Source organism: Zootoca vivipara, chromosome 4 (genome assembly GCF_963506605.1).
Source record: "Zootoca vivipara chromosome 4, rZooViv1.1, whole genome shotgun sequence".
Lineage (NCBI taxonomy): Eukaryota > Metazoa > Chordata > Lepidosauria > Squamata > Lacertidae > Zootoca > Zootoca vivipara.
This window is the reverse complement of record NC_083279.1, coordinates 99,812,573-99,835,277: the sequence shown is the minus strand read 5'-3', so window position 1 is coordinate 99,835,277 and position 22,705 is coordinate 99,812,573. Positions and strand designations below refer to the sequence as shown.

The 22,705-nt window shown below is 44.8% G+C and overlaps 2 protein-coding genes across 2 annotated transcripts in view; both read left to right on the top strand.

Moving 5' to 3' along the window:
• Positions 1-19,410, top strand: part of LOC132592085 (zinc finger protein 208-like) — a 154,027-nt gene extending 134,617 nt beyond the window's left edge. The window contains 5 exon segments of the mRNA XM_060274181.1: positions 7,886-9,282; positions 12,826-12,828; positions 16,128-16,552; positions 16,554-17,306; positions 17,308-19,410. Of these exon segments, the coding sequence (XP_060130164.1) occupies positions 7,886-9,282; positions 12,826-12,828; positions 16,128-16,552; positions 16,554-17,306; positions 17,308-17,743 (3,014 nt within the window). The 3' untranslated portion in view covers positions 17,744-19,410.
• LOC132592078 (zinc finger and SCAN domain-containing protein 16-like) lies at positions 87-1,990 on the top strand. The gene is made up of 2 exons (XM_060274172.1): positions 87-225; positions 1,316-1,990. The coding sequence occupies exon 2, from the start codon at positions 1,387-1,389 to the stop codon at positions 1,861-1,863; it is 477 nt and encodes a 158-aa protein (XP_060130155.1). The 5' UTR covers positions 87-225; positions 1,316-1,386; the 3' UTR covers positions 1,864-1,990.
• Positions 19,411-22,705: the final 3,295 nt, after the last annotated feature.

Genomic DNA, 22,705 nt, shown 5'->3' with positions numbered 1-22,705 from the left:
CAAGGCCCCTCCCTCCCCAGTCCTTTCCTGCAAGAAGCGGGGGGGGGGGTTACTCGGCTTTGCAAGGGTTACAGGGAAGCGAGCTGTCTTCCTAGAGAGGACAGGAAGCAAGGGGGGCCCAGGTCCTCCAGAGCCAAGGCCCCTCCCTCCCTCGTCCTCCTTTCCTGCTTTGGTGTCTCTCCTGCAAGGGCTGCATCGCTGTCCCTTCACTCCTGGGATGGTCGGGTGAGTCTCCTCTCTCTCTCTCTCTCTCCCCAGAGGGTGCAGTGGGGAGACGGGGGGGGGGGTGTCCCAGGGCTGCAGGGAGGAGAGAGTCCTGCCAGGGAGGGGGGCGAAGTCTGCAAGGCTCTCCTTCCTGGAGATCAGAGGATCCCAAACTTTAACTCTGTGTGACGTCGCTCAGCGTCATTGCACAACAGAGGGAACATGTGCAAATGGTTTTCCAAACCTGGACGAGGAGGTGGACTAGCACCCCCCCCCCCGTTAAAATACCCACTAGGAGGAGGGAGGGAGAAAAGATGGGAGAGAAAGGCCAGGAATGAAGAGAGGGATCCCAGCCCATAATCTGGCTGCTGCATTGCGGACCAGTTTCCCAGTCGTCCCCAAGGGCAGCTCCACACGGAGGCCACTGCAGCAATCCCCTCGCACCCAGAGCATGGCATCCCAGGACCACATCCTCTCTGTCCCAAAGGGATGGTTGCTGGAAAACCAGCCGAGCCGGAAATGGGCGCTGCTACTCACTGAGCCTCCAGGGACCTTGGCATCAATGGCTGTGTGTGTGTTAAGATATCTAATAGAATAATAACTTTCATGCCCTTCACCCTAAGCTTCAATGGAGATGTGTTGGGCCCCACCCACTTGGCTATCAGGGGTTGGCCAGATGCATACCTGGCCCTCAGAGAAAAGAAAAAGGGACCCCACCCCAGGAGTCTGTCTTGAAGGCGGCAGAGAGTCCAAGTGCAAGAAAAGGAGACAGAAGCTGGGGGGGGGGGGAAAGCATTTTTCACAAGATACAAATGATTCCCTTGTTAGTCGATTCTGACTTCATGCATTGACTGGAAGGCAGAAGAAACCAGGTTGATTAATCTTCCAGAAATCCCTTCAGTTGCCTCCACATTTTGCATTGCTAGAAGGCTAGAGACTTATTTCTTCTTCTCCTCTTCCTCCTCCTCTTTCTTTTCAAAAAGAGAGCTCATGTTCTGGGATGTGGTGCAGTCCAGCCCTGGTTCCAAGCAAGACTCATCCATGCTTGGCTCAGGGAACAATCCCCCCCACCCTACACATTCTGTAACAGAACAATGTATTTGCTTTGTAGGATTTGCTAGAGCTTCTCGTTAAGACGGACAGGGTTTCTTCCGATCTCTTAGAGGCTTCCTGAAAGCACAGATGGATGAGCGAGATTCAGCTAGCACTGAAGCAGGAAGAGGCCATGCCATCCAAACTGGGAGCAGTGGGGAATTTTGGGAAAAACCAGTGCAGAAGATCCTGGGTGAGGAGGACGCCCTCCGCTCAGAGGTGCAGAGCCAGCAGTTGAGGCAGTTATGCTGCCAGGAGGCCAAAGGACCCCGAGAGGTTTGCAGCCGACTCTACCACTTTTGCCACCAGTGGCTGAAGCCAGAAAGGCACACGAAAGCTGAGATGCTGGACCTGGTGATCTTGGAGCAGTTCCTGGCTGTCCTTCCCCCGGAGATGGAGAGCTGGGTGAGGGAATGCGGAGCGGAGACCAGTTCCCAGGCGGTGGCCCTGGCCGAAGGTTTCCTCCTGAGTCAGGCAGAGGAGAGAAAGCAGGTGAGAGAGACTTTCCTCTGGATACTCCCAAGGGGCTCCAAACAGGACAGAGAACATCCCATAATGGTCTACTGATGGCCGATCCGTTTTCTGGGAAAGCATCCATAGAATGAGATCTCACACCCTTCAAGTCTTTGACATTCTCTTTTAAATATTTCTCCCCATTCTCTGTTTTGAATCCTTGTTTCTTTTTCAGGGAAAGGATCATTTTGCAGAAATGGACCTGGATTCCTGTGAGGCAGAGAGGCCTCTGTTGGACACCATAGAGAGACTACTGGGTAAGGAGGAAGGTGGTTTTTCTCTGTTTGGTCTCATTCTGTTGCTTTTCCAACTCATCTGAGGGTTCTTTTCATCTTGTTTTGTGGGTGACAGTTGGGAACAAGGGGCCAGAGGAGGGGAGATGCATTTCTGCACAACAAACATATGAAATGGGCACAAACGTACAAATGCTCTCAGCAGGTAATGCTTTCTCAAAGGCCTATCTGTAGTTAGAGATGCCCTGTTCCACCTGTGAGAGAAGCAGCCACTCCCGGCATCCTGATTACCTTTTCTCTCTTGCAGGTGACGGAATGATGCCGGCAAGAGCTCCTGATCCGTCTTTTCATGGGGGCAGAAGGGAAGCAGCGGCTGTGGAACCAGATCAGGTCAGGGGAAGCTGCCTTGTGGGGACAGAGGCCGAGAGATGGAGCAATGTCATGGACTGGTTGGGCACAGAGGAATAGTGGGAGGATGCAGCCGGGGAACCAGGAAGAGAAGTGGAGGTAGAAGAAGGATGGGTGATCAGTAGGGGGGAGAGGGAGAAGCCTGGGAAGAGGAGGTAAATAGCAAACCGACAATCACGGAAAATTTAAATAAAAACACAAAGCAAAAAGCCGTGACAATAAACAGTGGAAAATATATAAATATATTATGGCAACAGTGTAAAGAATATTTGCAAAATATATGTGCAAATGCAATGGCCTGACGCATATATTCAATGGTGCATAAACACTACTAATCTCTATCAGTCTATAATTCAGTAGTTCACTTGGGGATCATAAATGTTCTGGGTAAGTATATAGTTGGTATTCAATGGTATTCTGTTTCCAGCAATATTCCTCGACTGTCCTTCTCTATCCTGATGGATTGCCAGCTGAAAATCCTCCCATTTCACTGTTGAACCTCCAGTTTCCTCAAAGGAACAATCTCTTTCTTCAATGATAAAATACCATACATTCAATCAATTACTACATATAACAATGTAAAAATTTTATACAGTCAATTCCTTATACTCACCAATGGGAACAATATAAGAGAGTTAAGCACTGGCTAAAAAGCTCGAGCATTACATACAATCTTCAAGGTCGGCTGAAGCTGATACAAAGTGTAAATTTCTCTGTGTTAAATACATAAAGGGCTAAAAGCCATTTAAAGGGACAGAACAATATAGTGTGAACAGAGAACAGAGAATTCATGCCATAAAATACAAATCCATAAGGTTAGATTACAAAAAGGAACTATAATCAATGGAAAGATTAAGGCCTGAGGGAGCTAGAAAACCCTTCATCTCTGGGATGTTATGTTTGTAAATTTGTTGTTGTTGTTGTTTTGTCGTGTCTGACTCGTCAGGACCCCGTGGACCAGAGCACGCCAGGCACTCCTGTCTTCCACTGCCTCGAGAGTTTGGTCAGACTCATGTTCGTAGCTTTAAGAACACTGTCCAACCATCTCGTCCTCTGTCGTCCCCTTCTCCCTGTGTGGTGTAGTGGTTAAGAGCGGTAGAGCGGTAGACTCATAATCTGGGGAACCGGGTTCGTGTCTCCACTCCTCCACATGCAGCCATAGGATTAGATTACAAAAAGGAACTATAATGAATGGAAAGATTAAGGCCTGAGGGAGCTAGAAAACCCTTCATCTCTGGGATGTTATGTTTGTAAATTTGTTGTTGTTGTTGTTTTGTCGTGTCTGACTCGTCATGACCCCGTGGACCAGAGCACGCCAGGCACTCCTGTCTTCCACTGCCTCGAGAGTTTGGTCAGACTCATGTTCGTAGCTTTAAGAACACTGTCCAACCATCTCGTCCTCTGTCGTCCCCTTCTCCCTGTGTGGTGTAGTGGTTAAGAGCGGTAGAGCGGTAGACTCGTAATCTGGGGAACCGGGTTCGTGTCTCCACTCCTCCACATGCAGCCATAGGATTAGATTACAAAAAGGAACTATAATGAATGGAAAGATTAAGGCCTGAGGGAGCTAGAAAACCCTTCATCTCTGGGATGTTATGTTTGTAAATTTGTTGTTGTTGTTGTTGTTTTGTCGTGTCCGACTCGTCGTGACCCCGTGGACCAGAGCACGCCAGGCACTCCTGTCTTCCACTGCCTCCCGCAGTTTGGTCAGACTCATGTTGGTGGCTTCGAGAACACTGTCCAACCATCTCGTCCTCTGTCATCCCCTTCTCCTTGTGCCCTCAATCTTTCCCAACATCCAGGGAGTCTTCTCTTCTCATGAGGTGGCCAAAATATTGGAGCCTCAGCTTCAGGATCTGTCCTTCCAGTGAGCACTCAGGGCTGATTTCCTTCAGAATGGATAGGTTTGATCTTCTTGCAGTCCACAAGACTCTCGAGAGTCTCCTCCAGCACCGTAATTCAAAAGCATAAATTCTTCGGTGATCAGCCTTCTTCATGGTCCAGCTCTCCTAGGCAACCCCATTGCTGGAGACTTACATAGTAAGTCTGTTGCTGTTATAAACAGCAGGTGCACTAAGGAGAATTCCACTGATACAGTGGAGGAGGTGCGTCAGGTGCGCAACTCAGAAGGAGCTACAAAGGGCGAGACGCCCACCAGGTATGCTCAGGAGTTTGCTAACACAGTTGTTGCAGATTTTGCTGTGGTTAGTAGCTCGACACAAGTCTTAGAATCATAGAATCGTAGAGTTGGAAGAGACCACAAGGGCCATCCAGTCCAACCCCCTGCCAAGCAGGAAACACCATCAAAGCATTCCTGTCTCGGCGGCCACTCCCAGTCACCAGTCTAGCTGCCGCATTCTGGATTACCAGGGACAACGTGCATCGATTGCTTGCAAGAGAGCATTAAGTGCCTTGCAAGATCAAGGATGCCGTGTTTGTACAAGCAAATAATGGAGATCTTCACGATTGTGCAATTGCTGGGCAGAAAGGGAACTCCCCATACTTATGTTCCTTCCTTCGTATATTCACCGGGATCCGTAGCTCTTGCCGAGCGAAGTGTGTAAAACTAGCCCCACGTTGGGCACCAGATGAAGTAAAGCAGGCAAGTGAGGAGTTATTGCAGGTGAGCTGTGCATAAACAAGCTGATTGCTAGCTTGGCAGAGGCTCCTTTTATTAGCACAATATGCACACGTTTAGGAACAGTCTGACCTTTAGCACTTTTACATCGTGAGCTGACACTTATGTTTCCTCTTATATTTGCGAGACTTGCTCCACCAAGTGAGCCATGCCTCTCCAAGAGAAGGCAAAGGTCACAGAAAGGGCACGGGAGACTACTCAGAAAGCCAAAGGTGAGACCGAGGGCATGACGTCAGAAAGCTATGGCTTGCCTGTGGGCGGTAGTAACAACAACAACAACAACAACAATAATAATAGTAAATTATTTATTTCCCCAGCCACTCTGGGCGGCTTCCAACAGAAAAATGAAATAACATAATTTATTAAAAATTAAAAGCCTCCCTAAACAGGGCTGCCTTCAGATGTCTTCTAAAAATCTGGTAGCTGTTTTTCTCTTTGACATCTGATGGGAGGGCGTTCCACAGGGTGGGTGCCACCACCGAGAAGGCCCTCTGCCTACTTCACTGCAACTTGGCTTCTCGCAGTGAGGGAACCGCCAGAAGGCCCTCGGCGCTGGACCTCAGTGTCCGGGCAGAACGATGGGGGTGGAGACACTCCTTCAGGTATACTGGACAAAGGCCATTTAGGGCTTTAAAGGTCAACACCAACACTTTGAATTGTGCTCGGGAATGTACTGGGAGCCAATGTAGGTCTTTTAGGACCGGTGTTATGTAGTCTCGGCGCCGCTCCCAGTCACCAGTCTAGCTGCCACATTCTGGATTAGTTGTAGTTTCCAGGTCACCTTCAAAGGTAGCCCCACATAGAGCGCATTGCAGTAGTCCAAGCGGGAGATAACTAAAGCATGCACCACTCTGGCAAGACAGTCTGCGGGCAGGTAGGGTCTCAGACATTTCCCTTTTTCTTTTAGGGTCCAGTGTGCTTTGAAGACGTCGCTGTTCGTTTCACGGACGAGGAGTGGGCATTGCTGGATCCTGACCAGAGAGCTCTGCATAAGGACGTCATGGAGGAGAATTGTGGGATCGTGGCCTCTCTTGGTAAGGCTCCCTGTGGGATCGTCATATCTGCCTGGAAATTCAACAAAATACCTCTATGTGATGAACCTCATATATTTCCACAGAACTCTACAGTGGACACCATAACACTATAACACCTGGGAACCTAACACACACACACACCCAATAAACAGTAAAATACAGTCTTTTTCTTTGAACAATCTTCCTCTATTTGTTCCTTTTTCTGCCACGATTGGGCTGCTCTGAACTGCCCAGGCCACCTTAAATGTCAGCTTCAGAATTATTAGGAAAGACGTGTAACTTCAGATTTTCTGTTTTTGCTCCTGTCAGTCTTGGGTTGACCAAAGAGACGACCGACATTGGAGATGGAGGGGATGCCATGACTGGGCCAAACAAAATCCATCCCAGAGAAGAGCTAGGCTTATTGAATCTCACGGTGTGGTAGCAGTGAGGAGGAGGAGGAAGAGGAGGAGGGAGTATTTATTAGAACAGCAGTCATAAAGAAAAAACGTGAAACCTTTGGTAACCATTGGTAACCTTTAGCTTTAATTACGGCCTTACAACGCCTTCCCGTGAAGTGAACCAAGTTTTTAGTTCTGCAGCTGTAATAATGTCAAACCAATACTGAATTATTGCCTCTGTTAATTGCACTTTATTGCTGTGTTGTTTCATGTATTTTGGGGCATTTACATTCCCATTAATGACACAAATTCTGCCCACACCTTTTGCTGCCATACAACCCCAGATCATCACACTCTCTGGGTGTTTCACGGTCGGCGTAATGCAAGTAGGATGTAAATCTTATCCGATTCTTCTCCTCGCGTACTTCATGCCATCACTACCAAGCAAGGAGATTTGGGTCTCATCACTCCAAATAACACTGTCCCATTGTTGCGCTGTTCAGTTATCATGGATTTAATCCTTTCAACCTTTGCTTGAGAGATAACAATGGCTTTTTCCTTTCAATTCTAACATTTAGACCAGTCCTTGCACTCAACTTCACATTACATTGCGCCATGTCATCTTGTCTACACCCAGATGATTTTCTTCTGTCATGTAGGGACAGTCTCTCCATTCTTCGATCCTCACTTGCCCTTGTGCACCTTTTCCTGGAGGTCTGATTTTGTAGTGACTGAGTCCCCATAGACCTCTTCAAAATATAGAAATGCCAGCTTTGGTTAAGTTTTCCCCAATCTCTCTTCTAATTTCTTCATAACTGTGGTGTTGTTCACTTAATAGTACTATTTTACATCATTTCTGGGTGGCAAGTCAACTCTTTGTGCCATTTCTATAATTTTATTATGTTTTACAACTTCACTAAATGAAAGAACAAAAAAAACCAAACCAACTTGATAGCAATCACATAACACACTGACAAAAGTCAACCTAAGCAAGTTGCGCTTCCTTTTTCTGGTTATTTGGCTATAACATTTGGTAGAATACGGGTAATTGAACAAACTGTGTTGAATTTCATTCTTGATCTAATTATCTTTCCATTAATATATAATTTTATGATAACTCTTCCACAATTTTGACGACTACTGAATATGAAACAAAGCAACATTCAACAACTCATCAGAATCTAATAATAAATATGTTGTTTAATGAAAAATAACACAGGTAATGAACACACACCCAACTCCCTTCACTTCTTCTCCAATTGTTCCTGAGGCTCTAATCCCTTTCTGTCTCCATTGCAGATTGTGATGAATCGGAAATCGAGAACAAAGGTGACCATGAAAAAATCCCCAGAGTGGTGAAGCCATGTAAAGATTTGGTGTGTGGAGAAAGCTGCAGTCAGTGCTCCCATTCCACTTCCCATCAACAAAATTTCATTGGAAAGAAACTCTATCAGTGCATGGAATGTGGAAAGAGCTTCAATCAGAGCTCCCATCTCACTTCCCATCAAAGAATCCATTCAGGGGAGAAACCCTACCAGTGTGTGGAATGTGGAAAGAGCTTCAGTTGGAGAACCGATCTCACTTCCCATCAGAGAATTCATACAGGGGTGAAACCCTATCAGTGTGTGGAATGTGGAAAGAGCTTCAGGAGGAGCTGCGATCTCACTTCCCATCAAAGAATTCATACAGGGGAGAAACCCTATCAGTGTGTGGAATGTGGAAAGAGCTTCCGTCACAGCCACTATCTCACTTCCCATCAAAGAATTCATACAGGTGAGAAACCCTATCAGTGTGTGGAATGTGGAAAGAGCTTCACTGAGAGTTCCAAACGCACTTCCCATCAAAGAATTCATACAGGGGAGAAACCCTATCAGTGTGTGGAATGTGGAAAGAGCTTCTGTAGGAGCTCCTCTCTCACTTCCCATCAAAGAATTCATACAGGGGAGAAACCCTATCAGTGTGTGGAATGTGGAAAGAGCTTCAGGCAGAGCTGCGATCTCACTTCCCATCGAAGAATCCATGCAGGGGAGAAACCCTATAAGTGTGTGGAATGTGGAAAGAGCTTCAGTCACAGCCACCATGTCACAGACCATCAAAGAATTCATACAGGCGAGAAACCCTATCAGTGCATGGAATGTGGAAAGAGCTTTAGTAGGAGGTCCTCTCTCACTTCCCATCAAATAATTCATACAGGGGTGAAACCCTATCAGTGTGTGGAATGTGGAAAGAGCTTCAGTTGGAGAACCGATCTCACTTCCCATCAGAGAATTCATACAGGGGTGAAACCCTATCAGTGCAGGGAATGTGGAAAGAGCTTCAGGAGGAGCTGCGATCTCACTTCCCATCAAAGAATTCATACAGGGGAGAAACCCTATCAGTGTGTGGAATGTGGAAAGAGCTTCAATCAGAGCTACTATCTCACTTCCCATCAAAGAATTCATACAGGTGAGAAACCTTATCAGTGTGTGGAATGTGGAAAGAGCTTCACTGAGAGTTCCAAACTCGCTTCCCATCAAAGAATCCATACAGGGGAGAAACCCTATCAGTGCATGGAATGTGGAAAGAGCTTCAGGAAGAGCTCCTTTCTCAATTGCCATCAAAGAATTCATACAGGGGAGAAACCCTATGAGTGTGTGGAATGTGGAAAGAGCTTCAGTCAGAGCTCCTCTCTCACTTCCCAGCAAAGAATTCATACAGGAGAGAAACCCTATCAGTGCGTGGAATGTGGAAAGAGCTTCAGTCAGAGCAACAGTCTCACATCCCATAAACGAATCCATACAAATGTCAGAAAAATCATTATACAGCTATAGGAGGCAGGCAAATCTGCACCTTTTTTACCAGGCCTTTGACTGATTGACATCTAATGCCCTTTAAAAATGTGGTGTTTTGTGTTTTTATGTTGTGTTTTTATATGTAACCATCCTGAGTCCTGTGGGTGTGGGGAATCGGCACTGACTCTTAAAGGCGTGGGGGTCTTTAGTCCCCCATGAAATATTGGAGGAGGCCACCCGCAGGTTTTTGTGTTGTTGTTGTTTTCAAACACAACCTTTTATTTTTCCGCTGTTTGCCATACGATTTCGCTTTCAATTTGCCCTCTTAAAGAATTAAATAATTAAATAAATAAGTAAATGCACAAAGGTCACGAGGACAAGAAAATACAAATGTGGGCAGGTCCCATCTATGCGGGCCAAAAGCAAAAGTTTATTTAAAGCAGGGTTTCCCAAATTTGGGTCCTCGGCAGCTCCCGGACTACAATTCCCATTATCCATCCCCATTGGTCCTGAGCACCCCAGAGCTAGCTGCCTTGGCACGGATTTTGAAGTTGGCCAGGTGGGAAAGGCCTGCCAGGCAGGGAGCAGGTCCTGCAGGACTCCCAGCAAGAAAACCTGGGAGGTGAGTCTTGGGCAAAGAAGGGACAAGGGAGTTCCCTGTCTCCAAGGTGTGGGGCTTACCTTCTCCTTGATCGGGCCTCAGGTAGGCCAACTCTGGCCAAGCTATTACATTCTGCAGAGGAAAGAAAAATCTGGGTCAGATGACACCACGAAAGTCACCTTGGATGGCTGCACCCACCTTGGACCCAATCCCTTGTCCCAGAGGACCACCCTGAGCCCTGCAGCCTCCTGGGCAGAGGTGGAAGGGCAGCATCAGGGAAAGGGGGCAGGAAAAGCCTCTGGCCTCATCCTGGCACCCAGGAACACACACCGCATCATCTGCGTTCAAAGTCACTCGTGGATGTGCTATTCGGAGGATGGAAGCAACCAAAGAAATGAATACAGGAAGGCAATATACTTACTTTAAGCTGGGAGAAATGCTGTTGGCGCTAGTTTCCGCTCTTCTCAATTGTCACAGAGGGCGTATCCTCGGAGGTCCTGCGGGAGGAAAGAGCCTCAGAGTCGAGGAAGCCTCAGAGTCAGTCTTGGGAAGTTCTAGGGGCTGTCTGATAAGGAGACAGGATTCATCAGTGCGGTTGTGATGCCTTGTCCTGCATTTTCCTTTATTGAAATAAAACTATCTGAAGTTATCTTTGTGTGTGTGTCCATTTGTAGACTCAGTAGGTGGTGCTGGGAAGTATTTTGACAGTTGCGGGTGGTACAAAGTCAATTTTACAGTTTTGATGCATAGTGATTCAAAGCTTAGCAACAAATACAAAAGCATAAAACAAATAAAAGGAAATTGATACAAAGTTTGAACTCCAGTTTGAACTCCAGTTACCAACATGTGGAAGGAGCATTCAGTTCGAAAGAAAATGTTTAAAGGCAATAGGCATACCAAGCAGGGTTCATAAATTCATCTCTGAATCCCCTCTCTGGTCATGGAATCTTTTATAACATTAGCTAACTGTTGAGATTCTGGTGATCACAGAGTTAAAACAGGCGTTCTGATTCCCTGGGTGTCTGCCCACAAGTGATACATGCATTTCCTTTGTAGTTTTGGTTTTGTGTCTGAGTATGACTTGCTGCTGGAGAGATTTGTGTAGGAGAGAGTGCTAAAGATAAGAGCTGCAAACATGCAGTTAACTTCTATTGGTTTTTCTTTTTCTTTTATGCTTCTGTAATAAAGTTGAATTAGATTAGAAGCAGCGGAGTTGAGTCTGTTTTATTGAAGACACAGACTGCCATCGTTCCAGCGCAGCTGGGTCTGAACAAGAAGAAGCTTTGCAGAGCGAGCTGGGCAGCCATTGAAGGTTGGCTGCGTGGGTCTAAGGATTTACGACCCACTAATGAACTTTACAACACTACAACCAACTTCAACACTAACTACCGGTATCTAAAATGCCCATCCAAGCCTAACTCTGACCCCCACCCTAACCTCAGCCCCTACACCTAACCCTAAGTACTCTATGTATAAAAGAAATATATACAGTACAAAATATATACAAAATAGGCACAAATGTGCACAAAATAAAAAGGTAAAATAAAAAATATTAAACTAAAGAAGAATAAAATAAAAATATTAAAATAAATAACAAAAATATTAAAAACAAATAAAAATAAAAACAAATATATAATAAACCACGAAAGCTCTCCCGTGTCAAGAATCTCAGCGGGCTGAAATCAAGAAAATCAACCAAAACAAAAGCAACAGCTGTGAGGGGGAAGGAGGGCTCTGTGCAAAATAAATAAAATAAACTTGTTAAAATAAAATATAAATAAATAAATCAAATAAAAGTAATAGATGCAATCAGAACCAAAATAAGAAATTGAGAATATAATAATCCACTAAAACTACGTCAACCACCAACAACTGCAGAGTGGGGGGCAAAGAGCCCAGCCAGTGGGGAGCAGGTCTGAGGGGTCCCATCCCTGTTCTGGTTCTCTCCAAGCTTGGCTTTCTATGGGAATGGCTCCCCATGCCTTGAGCCAGCAGGGTCCTCCTCTCCCTCAGATGCACAACCCCTTCCCCAAAGCCCCTCCCTCCCCCACTTCCCCATGGGGGTCCCCCACACCACCCATCACTCACCAGAATGGCTTGGGCCGTCTCCTGCTTGGAGCCCCTGAGCTGAGCAGCCTGGCAGTTCTGAATCACCTCCAGCAGGAACAGCTGATCTTCCTCCAGCAGCTGAAAGGCAAAAGTCAGGCTGTCAGTCCCTCGGGAAGGGAGGGCTTCTCCCAATCCGAGAGGGCAGAGTGGGGGGCAAGGAGGGCAGGTCTGAGTCCCTGCTCTGGTTCTCTCCAATACTCACCCCTGGGGGAGGGATGTGAAACCTCAGCACATGTGCAAAGAGAAGGACATGGAAAGAGGAGAGTCCGTCTCTGAGCACCTGGCAAGGCTATTCCAAGAGTTTTCTCTTGGATTCCAAGTCCTACTACAGGGGAGGGACACCGCAGGCCTTGGGGGCTAATCCTGGCCTTCTTCAACCAGAATGTGGCTCCCCAGGCTAATGATTATTAGAAGCTTCCCTAAACATAACAACAGAAACCATCCATTTTCAGTCCATTGAATTAGCAATTAAGCATTTCTGGAAGGGGAATTGATATACTTTTGTATATTAGAATAAAAGGCATGCATAGGAAAGTATCACTCATTTATGATGAGAATAGGAGTTATTTCTTTTGAACTTTGCTTGCTTCCTCCTCGGCAGCCAGTGTGATTATTTCAGCAGGGCTAGAACTCAGGACTGGCTGCCTTGAGGGGCATCTAAGAGCAGATTGGCAGGGGAAAGGTCTCCCTTGGGAGGTGGTGGACTCTCCTTCCTTGGAGGTTTCTAAGCAGAGATTGGACGGCCATATGCCATGGATGCTTGAGCTGAGATTCCTGCATTGCTGGGGGTTGGACTAGATGACCCCAATATCCCCTCCTCTCTCTCCACTCCTGAATTCGAGGAGGAGGTTCCTTGCCTCCTGCAAAGCCCTTTTCCCTGCAAGATGTTTCTCTGGTTTCCGGCAAACAGGAGATGCTCAGAGTCCAACCAAGAGCCTCACCCCCCCCCCCCCAAAGGATATCTGGGCATAAAATCAATAAAAATCTGAGCTTCAGCCAAGCGAGAGAGGGCTGAGCTAGGTGGACTCGGCTTTGCAAGGGTTAAAGAGAAGCGAGCTGCCTTCCTAGAGAGGACAGGAAGCAAGGGGGGGTCCAGGTCCTCCAGAGCCAAGGCCCCTCCCTCCCTCCCTCCCTCCCCAGTCCTCCTTTCCTGCTTTGATGTCTCTCCTGCAAGGGCTGCATCGCTGTCCCCTCCCTCCTGGGATGATCGGGTGAGTCTCCTCTCCTTCCCTCCCCCCCAAGAGGGTGCAGTGGGGAGACGGTGGGGGGGGGGTGTCCAAGGGCTGCAGCAGGGGAGGGTGCCTGGGGGGGACCCCAGGTCAGGGAGGAGAGGGTCCTGCCAGGGAGGGGCGAGGTCTGCAAGGCTCTCCTTCCTGGAGATCAGAGGATCCCAAACTAACTCCCCCGAAATCTCCCTTCTTCAAACAAAGGAGTCCCTGGGACTTTACCTCTGTGTGATGTCGCTCAGCGTCATTACACAACAGGGGAAACATGTGCAAATGGTTTTCCAAAGCTGGACAAGGAGGGGGACTAGGAACCCCCCCCCCCCAAAAAAAAATCACAGGAAGGAAGGAAGGAAAGGTTGAAAAGAGAGGCCAGGAATAAAGAGAGGGATCCCAGCCCATAGTCTGGCTGCTGCATTGCAGACCAGTTTCCCAGTCGTCTCCCAGGGCAGCTCCAGACAGAGGCCACTGCAGCAATCCCCTCGCACCCAGAGCATGGCATCCCAGGACCACATCCTCTCTGTCCCAAAGGGATTCTTGCTGGAAAACCAGCCGAGCCAGAAATGGGCACTGCTACTCACCGAGCCTCCAGGGACATTGGCATCAATGGCTGTGTGTGTGTTAATCTATCTAACAGAATAATAATAATAATAATAATAATAATAATAATAATAATAAATTTCCCTCCTGAATTTCAAGGGATATGTCTTGGCCCCCACCCACTTGGCCCTTAGGGAGTTGGTCAGATACATACCTGGCCCTCAGAGCAAAGAAAAAGGGACCCCACCCCAGGACTCTGTCTTGAGAGCGGCAGAGAGTCCAAATGTAAGAAAAGGAGACAGAAGCAGGGGAGTGAGGGTGGGGGTGGGGAGCAAATCCTGAGGACCCCCGGGTGAGGACCCCCACTAAAGCCAAGCATCCATTTTTCACAAGATACAAATGACTCCTTTGTCAGTCGGTTCTGACTTCATGCATTGACTGGAAGGCAGCAGAAACCAGGTTGATTAATCTCACAGAAATCCCTTCAGTTGCCTCCACATTTTGCATTGTTAGAAGGCTAGAGACTTATTTCTTCTCCTCTTCCTCCTCCTCTTTCTTTTCAAAAAGAGAGCTCATGGTCTGGGATGTGGTCCAGCCTTGGTTCCCAGCAAAACTCATCCATGCTTGACTCAGGGAACCATTATTTTCCCCTGTCCTACAAATTCTGTAACAGAACCAATGTATTTGCTTTGTAGGATTTGCTAGAGCTTCTCAGCAACAGAACTTGGCAGAAGAGCAAAGGGTTCCTTCTCTTAGAGGCTTCCTGAGAGCACAGATGGGTGAGCGAGACTCAGCTGGCCCTGAAGCAGGAAGAGGCCATGCCAACCAGATTGGGAGCAGTGGGGGATTCTGGGAAAAACCAGTGCAGAAGATCTTGGGTGAGGACGACACCCTCCGCTCAGAGTGTTCTCACCCGGAGTTAAGGCAGCAGTTAAGGCAGTTTTGCTGCCAGGAGGCCAAAGGACCCTGAGAGGTTTGCAGTCGACTCTACCACTTTTGCCACCAGTGCATTCCACCTCCCTTGATCTAGATGCTATACTCCTATTGATGCAGCCCAGAATTGCATTGGCTTTTTTAGCTGCTGCATCACACTGTTGACTCATGTCAAGTTTGTGGTCTACCAGGACTCCTAGATCCTTTTCACATGTACTGCTCTCAAGCCAGGTGTCTCCGATCCTGTATTTGTGCCTTTAATTTTTTTTGCCCAAGTGTAGTACTTTACATTTCTCCTTGTTAAAATTCATCTTGTTTGCTTTGGCCCAGTTGTCTAATCTATTAAGGTCATTTTGAAGTGTGATTCTGTCCTCCGGGGTATTAGCCACCCCTCCCAATTTGGTGTTGTCTGCAAACTTGCTCAGGATGCCCTCAAGCCCATCATCCAAGTCATTGATAAAGATGTTGAATAAGACTGGGCCCAAGACAGAACCCTGTGGCACCCCACTAGTCACTACTCTCCAGGATGAGAAGGAGCCATTGATGAGCACCTTTTGGGTTCGGTCAGCCAGCCAGTTACAAATCCACTGAATGGGAGCATTGTGTAGCCCGCATTTTACCAGCTTCTTTACAAGAATATCATGGGGCACCTTGTCAAAGGCCTTGCTGAAATCAAGATAAAACAGTGTTCCCTTCATCACATAACACACTGACAAAAGTCAACCAAAGCAAGTTGTGCTTCCTTTTTCTGGTTATTTGGTTGTAACATTTGATAGAATATGGGTAACTAAACAAACTTTGTTGAATTGCATTATTTATTAAATTCTCTTTCCATGGATATATAATTTTGTTATATTACTGCAAAAGAAGTGGTGTTATGAGCCATCAAACCTCTGAAATGCACTTTCCCCAAAAAATGCTTCCACAATTTTGACCACTACTGTATATCAAACAAAGCAACATTCAACAACTCAATAATAATAATAATAATAATAATAATAATAATAATAATAATAATAATAATAATATATTTTTATCCTGCCAATCTGGCTGGGTTTTCCAAGCCACTCTGGGTGTCTTCCAGCAAAACATTAAAGTAAAATAATCCATTAAACATTAAAAACTTCCCTAAACAGGGCTGCCTTCAGATGTCTCCCAAAAGTCTGGTAGTTATTATTAGATTCATCAGAATCTAATAATAAATATGTTGGTTAATGGCAAAAAAACACAGGTAATGAACACACACCCAACTCTCTTCAGTTCTTCTCCATTCGTTCCTGAGGCCCAAATCCCTTTTTGTTTCCATTGCAGATTGTGATGAATCAGAAATCAAAAACAAAGGTGACCACGACAAAATCCCCAGAGAGGAGAAGCCATGTAAAAATTTGGAGTGTTTAGAAAGCTTCAGTCAGAGCTCCCGTTCCACCTATCAACAAAATCTCATTGGAAAGAAACTTTATCAGTGCATTGAATGTGGAAAGAGCTTCAGTCAGAGCTCCTCTCTCACCTCCCATCAAAGAATTCATAGAGGGGATAAACCATATCAGTGTGTGGAATGTGGAAAGAGCTTCAGTCAGAGCTCCAAACTCATTTCCCATCAAAGAGTTCATACAGGGGAGAAACCCTATCAGTGCTTGGAATGTGGGAAGAGCTTCAGTCAGAGCTCCAAACTGATTTCCCATAAAAGAATTCATACAGGAGATAAACCCTATCAGTGTGTGGAATGTGGAAAGACCTTCAGTCGGAGCGACTCTCTCACTTCCCATCAAATAATTCATACAGGGGAGAAACCCTATCAGTGCTTGGAATGCGGAAAAAGCTTCAGTTGGAGCTCCTCTCTCACTTCCCATCAAAGAATTCATACAGGGGAGAAACCCTAAGTGCTTGAAATGTGGAAAGAGCTTCAGTCAGAGATACTCTCTCACTTCCCATCAAATAATTCATACAGGGGAGAAACCCTATCAGTGCTTGGAATGTGGAAAGACCTTTGGTCAGAGCTCCAAACTCACTTCCCATCAAAGAATTCATACAGGAGATAAACCCTATCAGTGTGTGGAATGTGGGAAGAGCTTCAGTCGGAGCGACTCCCTCACTTCCCATCAAATAATTCATACAGGGGAGAAACCCTATCAGTGCTTTGAATGTGGAAAGAGCTTTAGTCACAGCCAAAATCTCACTTCCCATCAAAGAATTCATACAGGGGAGAAACCCTATCAGTGTGTGGAATGTGGAAAGAGCTTCACTGAGAGTTCCAAACGCGCTTCCCATCAAAGAATTCATAGAGGGGATAAACCATATCAGTGTGTGGAATGTGGAAAGAGCTTCAGTCAGAGCTCCAAACTCATTTCCCATCAAAGAGTTCATACAGGGGAGAAACCCTATCAGTGCTTGGAATGTGGGAAGAGCTTCAGTCAGAGCTCCAAACTGATTTCCCATAAAAGAATTCATACAGGAGATAAACCCTATCAGTGTGTGGAATGTGGAAAGACCTTCAGTCGGAGCGACTCTCTCACTTCCCATCAAATAATTCATACAGGGGAGAAACCCTATCAGTGCTTGGAATGCGGAAAAAGCTTCAGTTGGAGCTCCTCTCTCACTTCCCATCAAAGAATTCATACAGGGGAGAAACCCTAAGTGCTTGAAATGTGGAAAGAGCTTCAGTCAGAGATACTCTCTCACTTCCCATCAAATAATTCATACAGGGGAGAAACCCTATCAGTGCTTGGAATGTGGAAAGACCTTTGGTCAGAGCTCCAAACTCACTTCCCATCAAAGAATTCATACAGGAGATAAACCCTATCAGTGTGTGGAATGTGGGAAGAGCTTCAGTCGGAGCGACTCCCTCACTTCCCATCAAATAATTCATACAGGGGAGAAACCCTATCAGTGCTTTGAATGTGGAAAGAGCTTTAGTCACAGCCAAAATCTCACTTCCCATCAAAGAATTCATACAGGGGAGAAACCCTATCAGTGTGTGGAATGTGGAAAGAGCTTCAGTCAGAGCTCCAAACTCACTTCTCATAAGAAAATCCATACAAAGCTCAGAAAAACCATTATACACCTTTAGGAGCCAGGCAAATAAACACCTTTTTAACCAGGCGTTTGGCTGATTGACATCTAATGCCCTTTTAAAATGTGGTGGTTTTTTGTTTTTATGTTGCGTTTTTATGTTTTAACCATCCTGAAACTTGTAGATGTAGGGGAATAGGCGCCAACTCTTAAAGGCCTAGGGGTCTTTGCCCCGCCCCCAATAAAATATTTGAGGAGGCCACTCCCCAGTTTGTTTGTTTTTTTAAATGCAACCTTTTATTATTCCACAACTTGCCATAAAATTTTTCTTTGAATTTGCCCTCGTAAAAAAAGTCATGAAAAAACAAAATACAAGAAAATACAAACATGGACAGGTCCCATCTTTGTGTTCCAAACGCTAAAGTTGCTTTAAAGCAGGATTTCCCAAATTTGGGTCCCCAGCAGCTCTCCGACTACAGTTCCCATCATCCCGCCCCATTGGTTCTGCTAGCTAAGGATGATGGGAGTTGTAGTCTAACAACAGCTGGAGACCCAAGTTTGTTTTAAAGGGAAAGTACGCAGGCCCTCTAACACCCTCTGCTGGCCAAAAGCATTGCCACAGAATCTGAACCAGTACTGCTAATTGGAATTTATAGATCACAAAAAGTGAAGTTTGATCGGCACTTCAACCTCTTTGGACCTTCTAGGTGCTTTCTGCACCACCTAGAGTACCCACAGAATTGTGGCTTCTACTGGCAACACACACAGGAGAACAAATGAAAGACAAACACAATGGGCAGGGGGAAAACCCGGAAAGGGCCATACCAAATGGATATCTGGTGTGAAGAGGTAACTTTTCCCACTGCTGAACAATGCCACAGGTAGAGGAGATGAAATGCTAGAAGTTTTCTCAGGGGCAAGGGGAGCTGCTGGGAAATTGAACTATGGGCTCTAAAATACTACATTTTTAAAAAGTTGCTGCCATTACAGGCATTGCCATTCAAAGAGTTGTTGTGACGTGGAGTTCGTGATTTCAGCTCTCTTGAAATCTCTTGAAATATGCTGGAGACAGTTCTCTAGTAACACAAACAAGACTGAGCTCTGAGGAGAGGAAAGCTACTTTTATCTGGACGGGGGACTAGCTAGAAAGGGATACATAGAATCATAGAGTTGGAAGAGACCACAAGGGCCATCCAGTCCAACCCCCTGCCAAGCAGGAAACACCATCAAAGCATTCCTGACAGATGGCTGTCCAGCCTCCACTTAAAGACCTCCAAAGAAGGAGACTCCACCACACTCCTTGGCTGCAAATTCTACAGTCTAACAGCTCTGACTGTCAGGAAGTTCTTCCTAATGTTTAGGGGTCAGTCCATGAAAATGTGGAAAAAAAATTTTTTTGTAAAAAGTTTAATAATTTTTTTACATGTTATGTTTGTGTACACATATCAAAGTGTTTTGGCAACAAAACAAATTATTCCCAGAATGCTTCATTCCAAAATGGCTGCCACCTGAATGTAGCACATGTTGCAAATGATTTTGTTTCTGAATTTAAACATACATTAAAGGTAAGATAAAATCTATTCAAACCATGAAAACAATGATTGTAATATGTCTATTGAAAGCTTAAAATGTCATCTTTCAATTGCAAATGGTCTATATTGCTCCAATTACATTCTTAATTGGTATTGATTGATGTTAATTATTGATGATTAAGCTGTAAAGTGAGTTACCAAAACAAGTTATTTTTAGAATATCTTTCTGAATTGGAGCTTCAGAATTAAACTTTTCTGCATTTTCCTTCTAGGCAGTAGATGCAATGTAATCATGTAAACATTTTAATTTTATGTTACACTTTGTGCCCTACAAACACTATCAAAATGTGTAACATGAGTTACCGCAATTATGGTAACTCACGTTACAGTGCTCACTGTGACGGTTTTGAATTGTTTTGGTATATTTTTCTTTTTCAACCGACCTACTGAAGGGTTAAACCTTTATGCAGTACTGTTATATAAAAAGGGAACAAGCCAAAGCCTACCAAAAACAGAGAGAAGCAGTAGGACGAAAAGACTTTGATCAGAAGACTGCACTTATACAGGTTGACTTTTCGGAAAATTACAGCTGTGTGGCACAGGATGAAATTCAAAGTGCCCACTGGAAACAAAACCAAGTAAGCTTGTTTACTTGCTCAATGGTTCTTGCTTCTGACAACCTAGATCATTCAAAGGAGACAGTGGTGTGTTACATAGATTTCATTTTGCAGCAGATTCCCAAAGAAGTTGACATAATTAATGTATGGTCTGATGGACCGAGCTCACAATTTAAGAACAAATATGTTGTGCTGCAATTGCTGCTCTTGAAAAAAGCACCACAAGAAAATAAGGTGGAACTACTTTGCTACATCGCATGGCAAAGGCCCAGTTGATGGCATAGGAGGGACCATTAAGCGTCAAGTTTGGAATGCAGTGAGAGCAAGAAAGCAAATAGTTTCCAATGCCACTCAGTTTGTCACCACAGCAACTAAAGTCTCCAAAGTGAAAGTAGTGGAGATGACACCAGGCCAAATCATTACACAAACCTATTTGCTCCATACTTTCTACAAATAGTGATGAGTAACTAAGCAGACCTGTGAAGTCATTGGCATAATTTCCCCACCTACTATGGTTAATTCAAGTTAATTCTAAACTGTCTCTAATATTCATGTTTAAATAAATATTTGTCAAAATTTCCTAAATGACAAGAAAATAATTATTTACCTTCATAGAATTCCAATGCCCAAAATTATGATTTGAAAAGTAACATGAGTTACCATGTTATGTAACGTGAGTTACCATGAGAAAAGTTATTCAATTAATAACCGTTGAAATTAGAAATGCCAGACCACTATGCTATGAAAGGCAAGGTTTCTGTAATACTCTTACCTAAAAAGTTTTTTTCTAAATTCATCATGGAGGAGGAAAAAGAAAAAACAGTGGGTGCATAAAATTAAGCTGTCCAATTCATGTAACGTGAGTTACCACACAAAAATAATTTTTATTTTTCATATTTTGAAATTAATATAAAAAAGGTAATAAGATTCTATAATAACCAGGTATGTATTATATACACAATTATTTTATTCAAGATTGCTTCTCAATTACTATGTTTAGATATTACTTAATTGCCGCAATCATAAGTCAAATGTAACGTGAGTTACCATGGATTTACCCTTAGGTGGAATCTTCTTTCTTGTAGCTTGAATCCATTGCTCCATGTCCGCTTCTCTGGAGCAGGAGAAAACAACCTTTCACCCTCTTCTCTATGACATCCTTTTATATATTTGAACATAGCTATCATATCACCCCTTAACCTTCTCTTCTCCAGGCTAAACATACCCAGCTCCCTAAGCCGTTCCTCACAAAGCATTGTTTCCAGGCCTTGGACCATTTTGGTTGCCCTCCTCTGGACACGTTCCAGCTTGTCAGTATCCTTCTTGAACTGTGGTGCCCAGAACTGGACCTAGTATTCCAGGTGAGTTCTCACCAGAGTGGTACTATTACTTCCCTTGATCTAGATCAGGCATCCCCAAACTTCGGTCCTCCAGATGTTTTCGACTACAATTCCCATCTTCCCCAACCATTGGTCCTGTTAGCTAGGGATCATGGGAGTTGTAGGCCAAAACATCTGGAGGGCCGCAGTTTGGGGATGCCTGATCTAGATGCTATACTCCTATTGATGCAGCCACAATTGCATTGGCTTTTTTTAGCTTCTTCATCACACTGTTGACTGATGTCAAGTTTGTGGTCTACCCAGACTCCTAGATCCTTTTCACATGTACTGCTCTCAAGCCAGGTGTCACCCATCATGTGATTGATTGCGGAAGGCAAGCCTTACCTAGCCCCTCCCCCCGAATATCTTATTCAGTCAGCACCACTGGGTCGAGTGGTTTACAAACTAAATAAATACGTAAATCGCCTTCCTTTCCACATGTCAATATCCTTATTATCATTTTTAAAATTTATGTGCCCTTCATCTGAAGATATCACAACATAAACATACAGGTTGAAAGCGTGGCTTTCTCAAAAACAAGTAAAGGCAGATAAATCTCTCCTCTCCTTTTTTTGGATAGAGTTACAAACTTGGTTGATCTGGGGACTGCTGTGGAAATAGTACATCTCGGTTTTAGTAAAGCTTTTGACAAAGACCTCTGTGATATTATTGCGAGGAAGCCGGTAAAATGTGGGCTGAATGAGGTAACTGTTAGGTGGATTTGACTGACTGAACCCAAAGAGGATTCCTTCATGGTTCCTCCTCATCCTGGGGAAAAGTGACTAGAGTGGTTCTGCAGGGTTCTGTCCTGAGCCCTTTGTTGTGAATTTTAAGTTATGGTGGGGTGGGGTGATGGGCTGAAATTCAGCCAAGCTTTGTCCTTTGGTGGATAAAGATGGAAGGATTGGTTTTCAGAGTTTGGAATAGAGAGTGTTAAGAAGTGGGAGGTGAAAGCAGTGATGTTATGAAGTAGAGCTGGTGATATCAAGCATTTGAGTGATTATCTGGGGGTTTTCATCATTTTGTCTGTTATTCAAATCAGACTTCAAATATGCTAAAGTCCAGCCAAAGTTTAAAGCACATACAAATTCATAATTAGGTGGAATCTGCCTTGACCTTTTTTTTCTTGTAAATAAAGGGTAGAAAATTTGGTCTGCTAATGGTAAGGCTGAAATGACAGAGAATATTAAAAATCTTATGAACTGTGACTCTTCCTAAGCATCAAGAAACAGGAAAGCCTATGTATCAGAAATGTCTTAGGTAGGACATCAAACTGGGAAAGTGGATTTTAAACTGACTGAACAGGTTTTATGCCCTTGGGAATTTGGTCTCTTAAATCTACCCCTTCGCCTTCCTTGAGTCCCTGGTAAGAAAAGCCAACCATGGCTTTGTTCAAATGGTAATTGAGTCAGGAGATGCATCACTTTAAATGGTATAATAGATTGTGCAGAGGCTACCTGAGTTTAAAACAGGCATCCCCAAACTGCGGCCC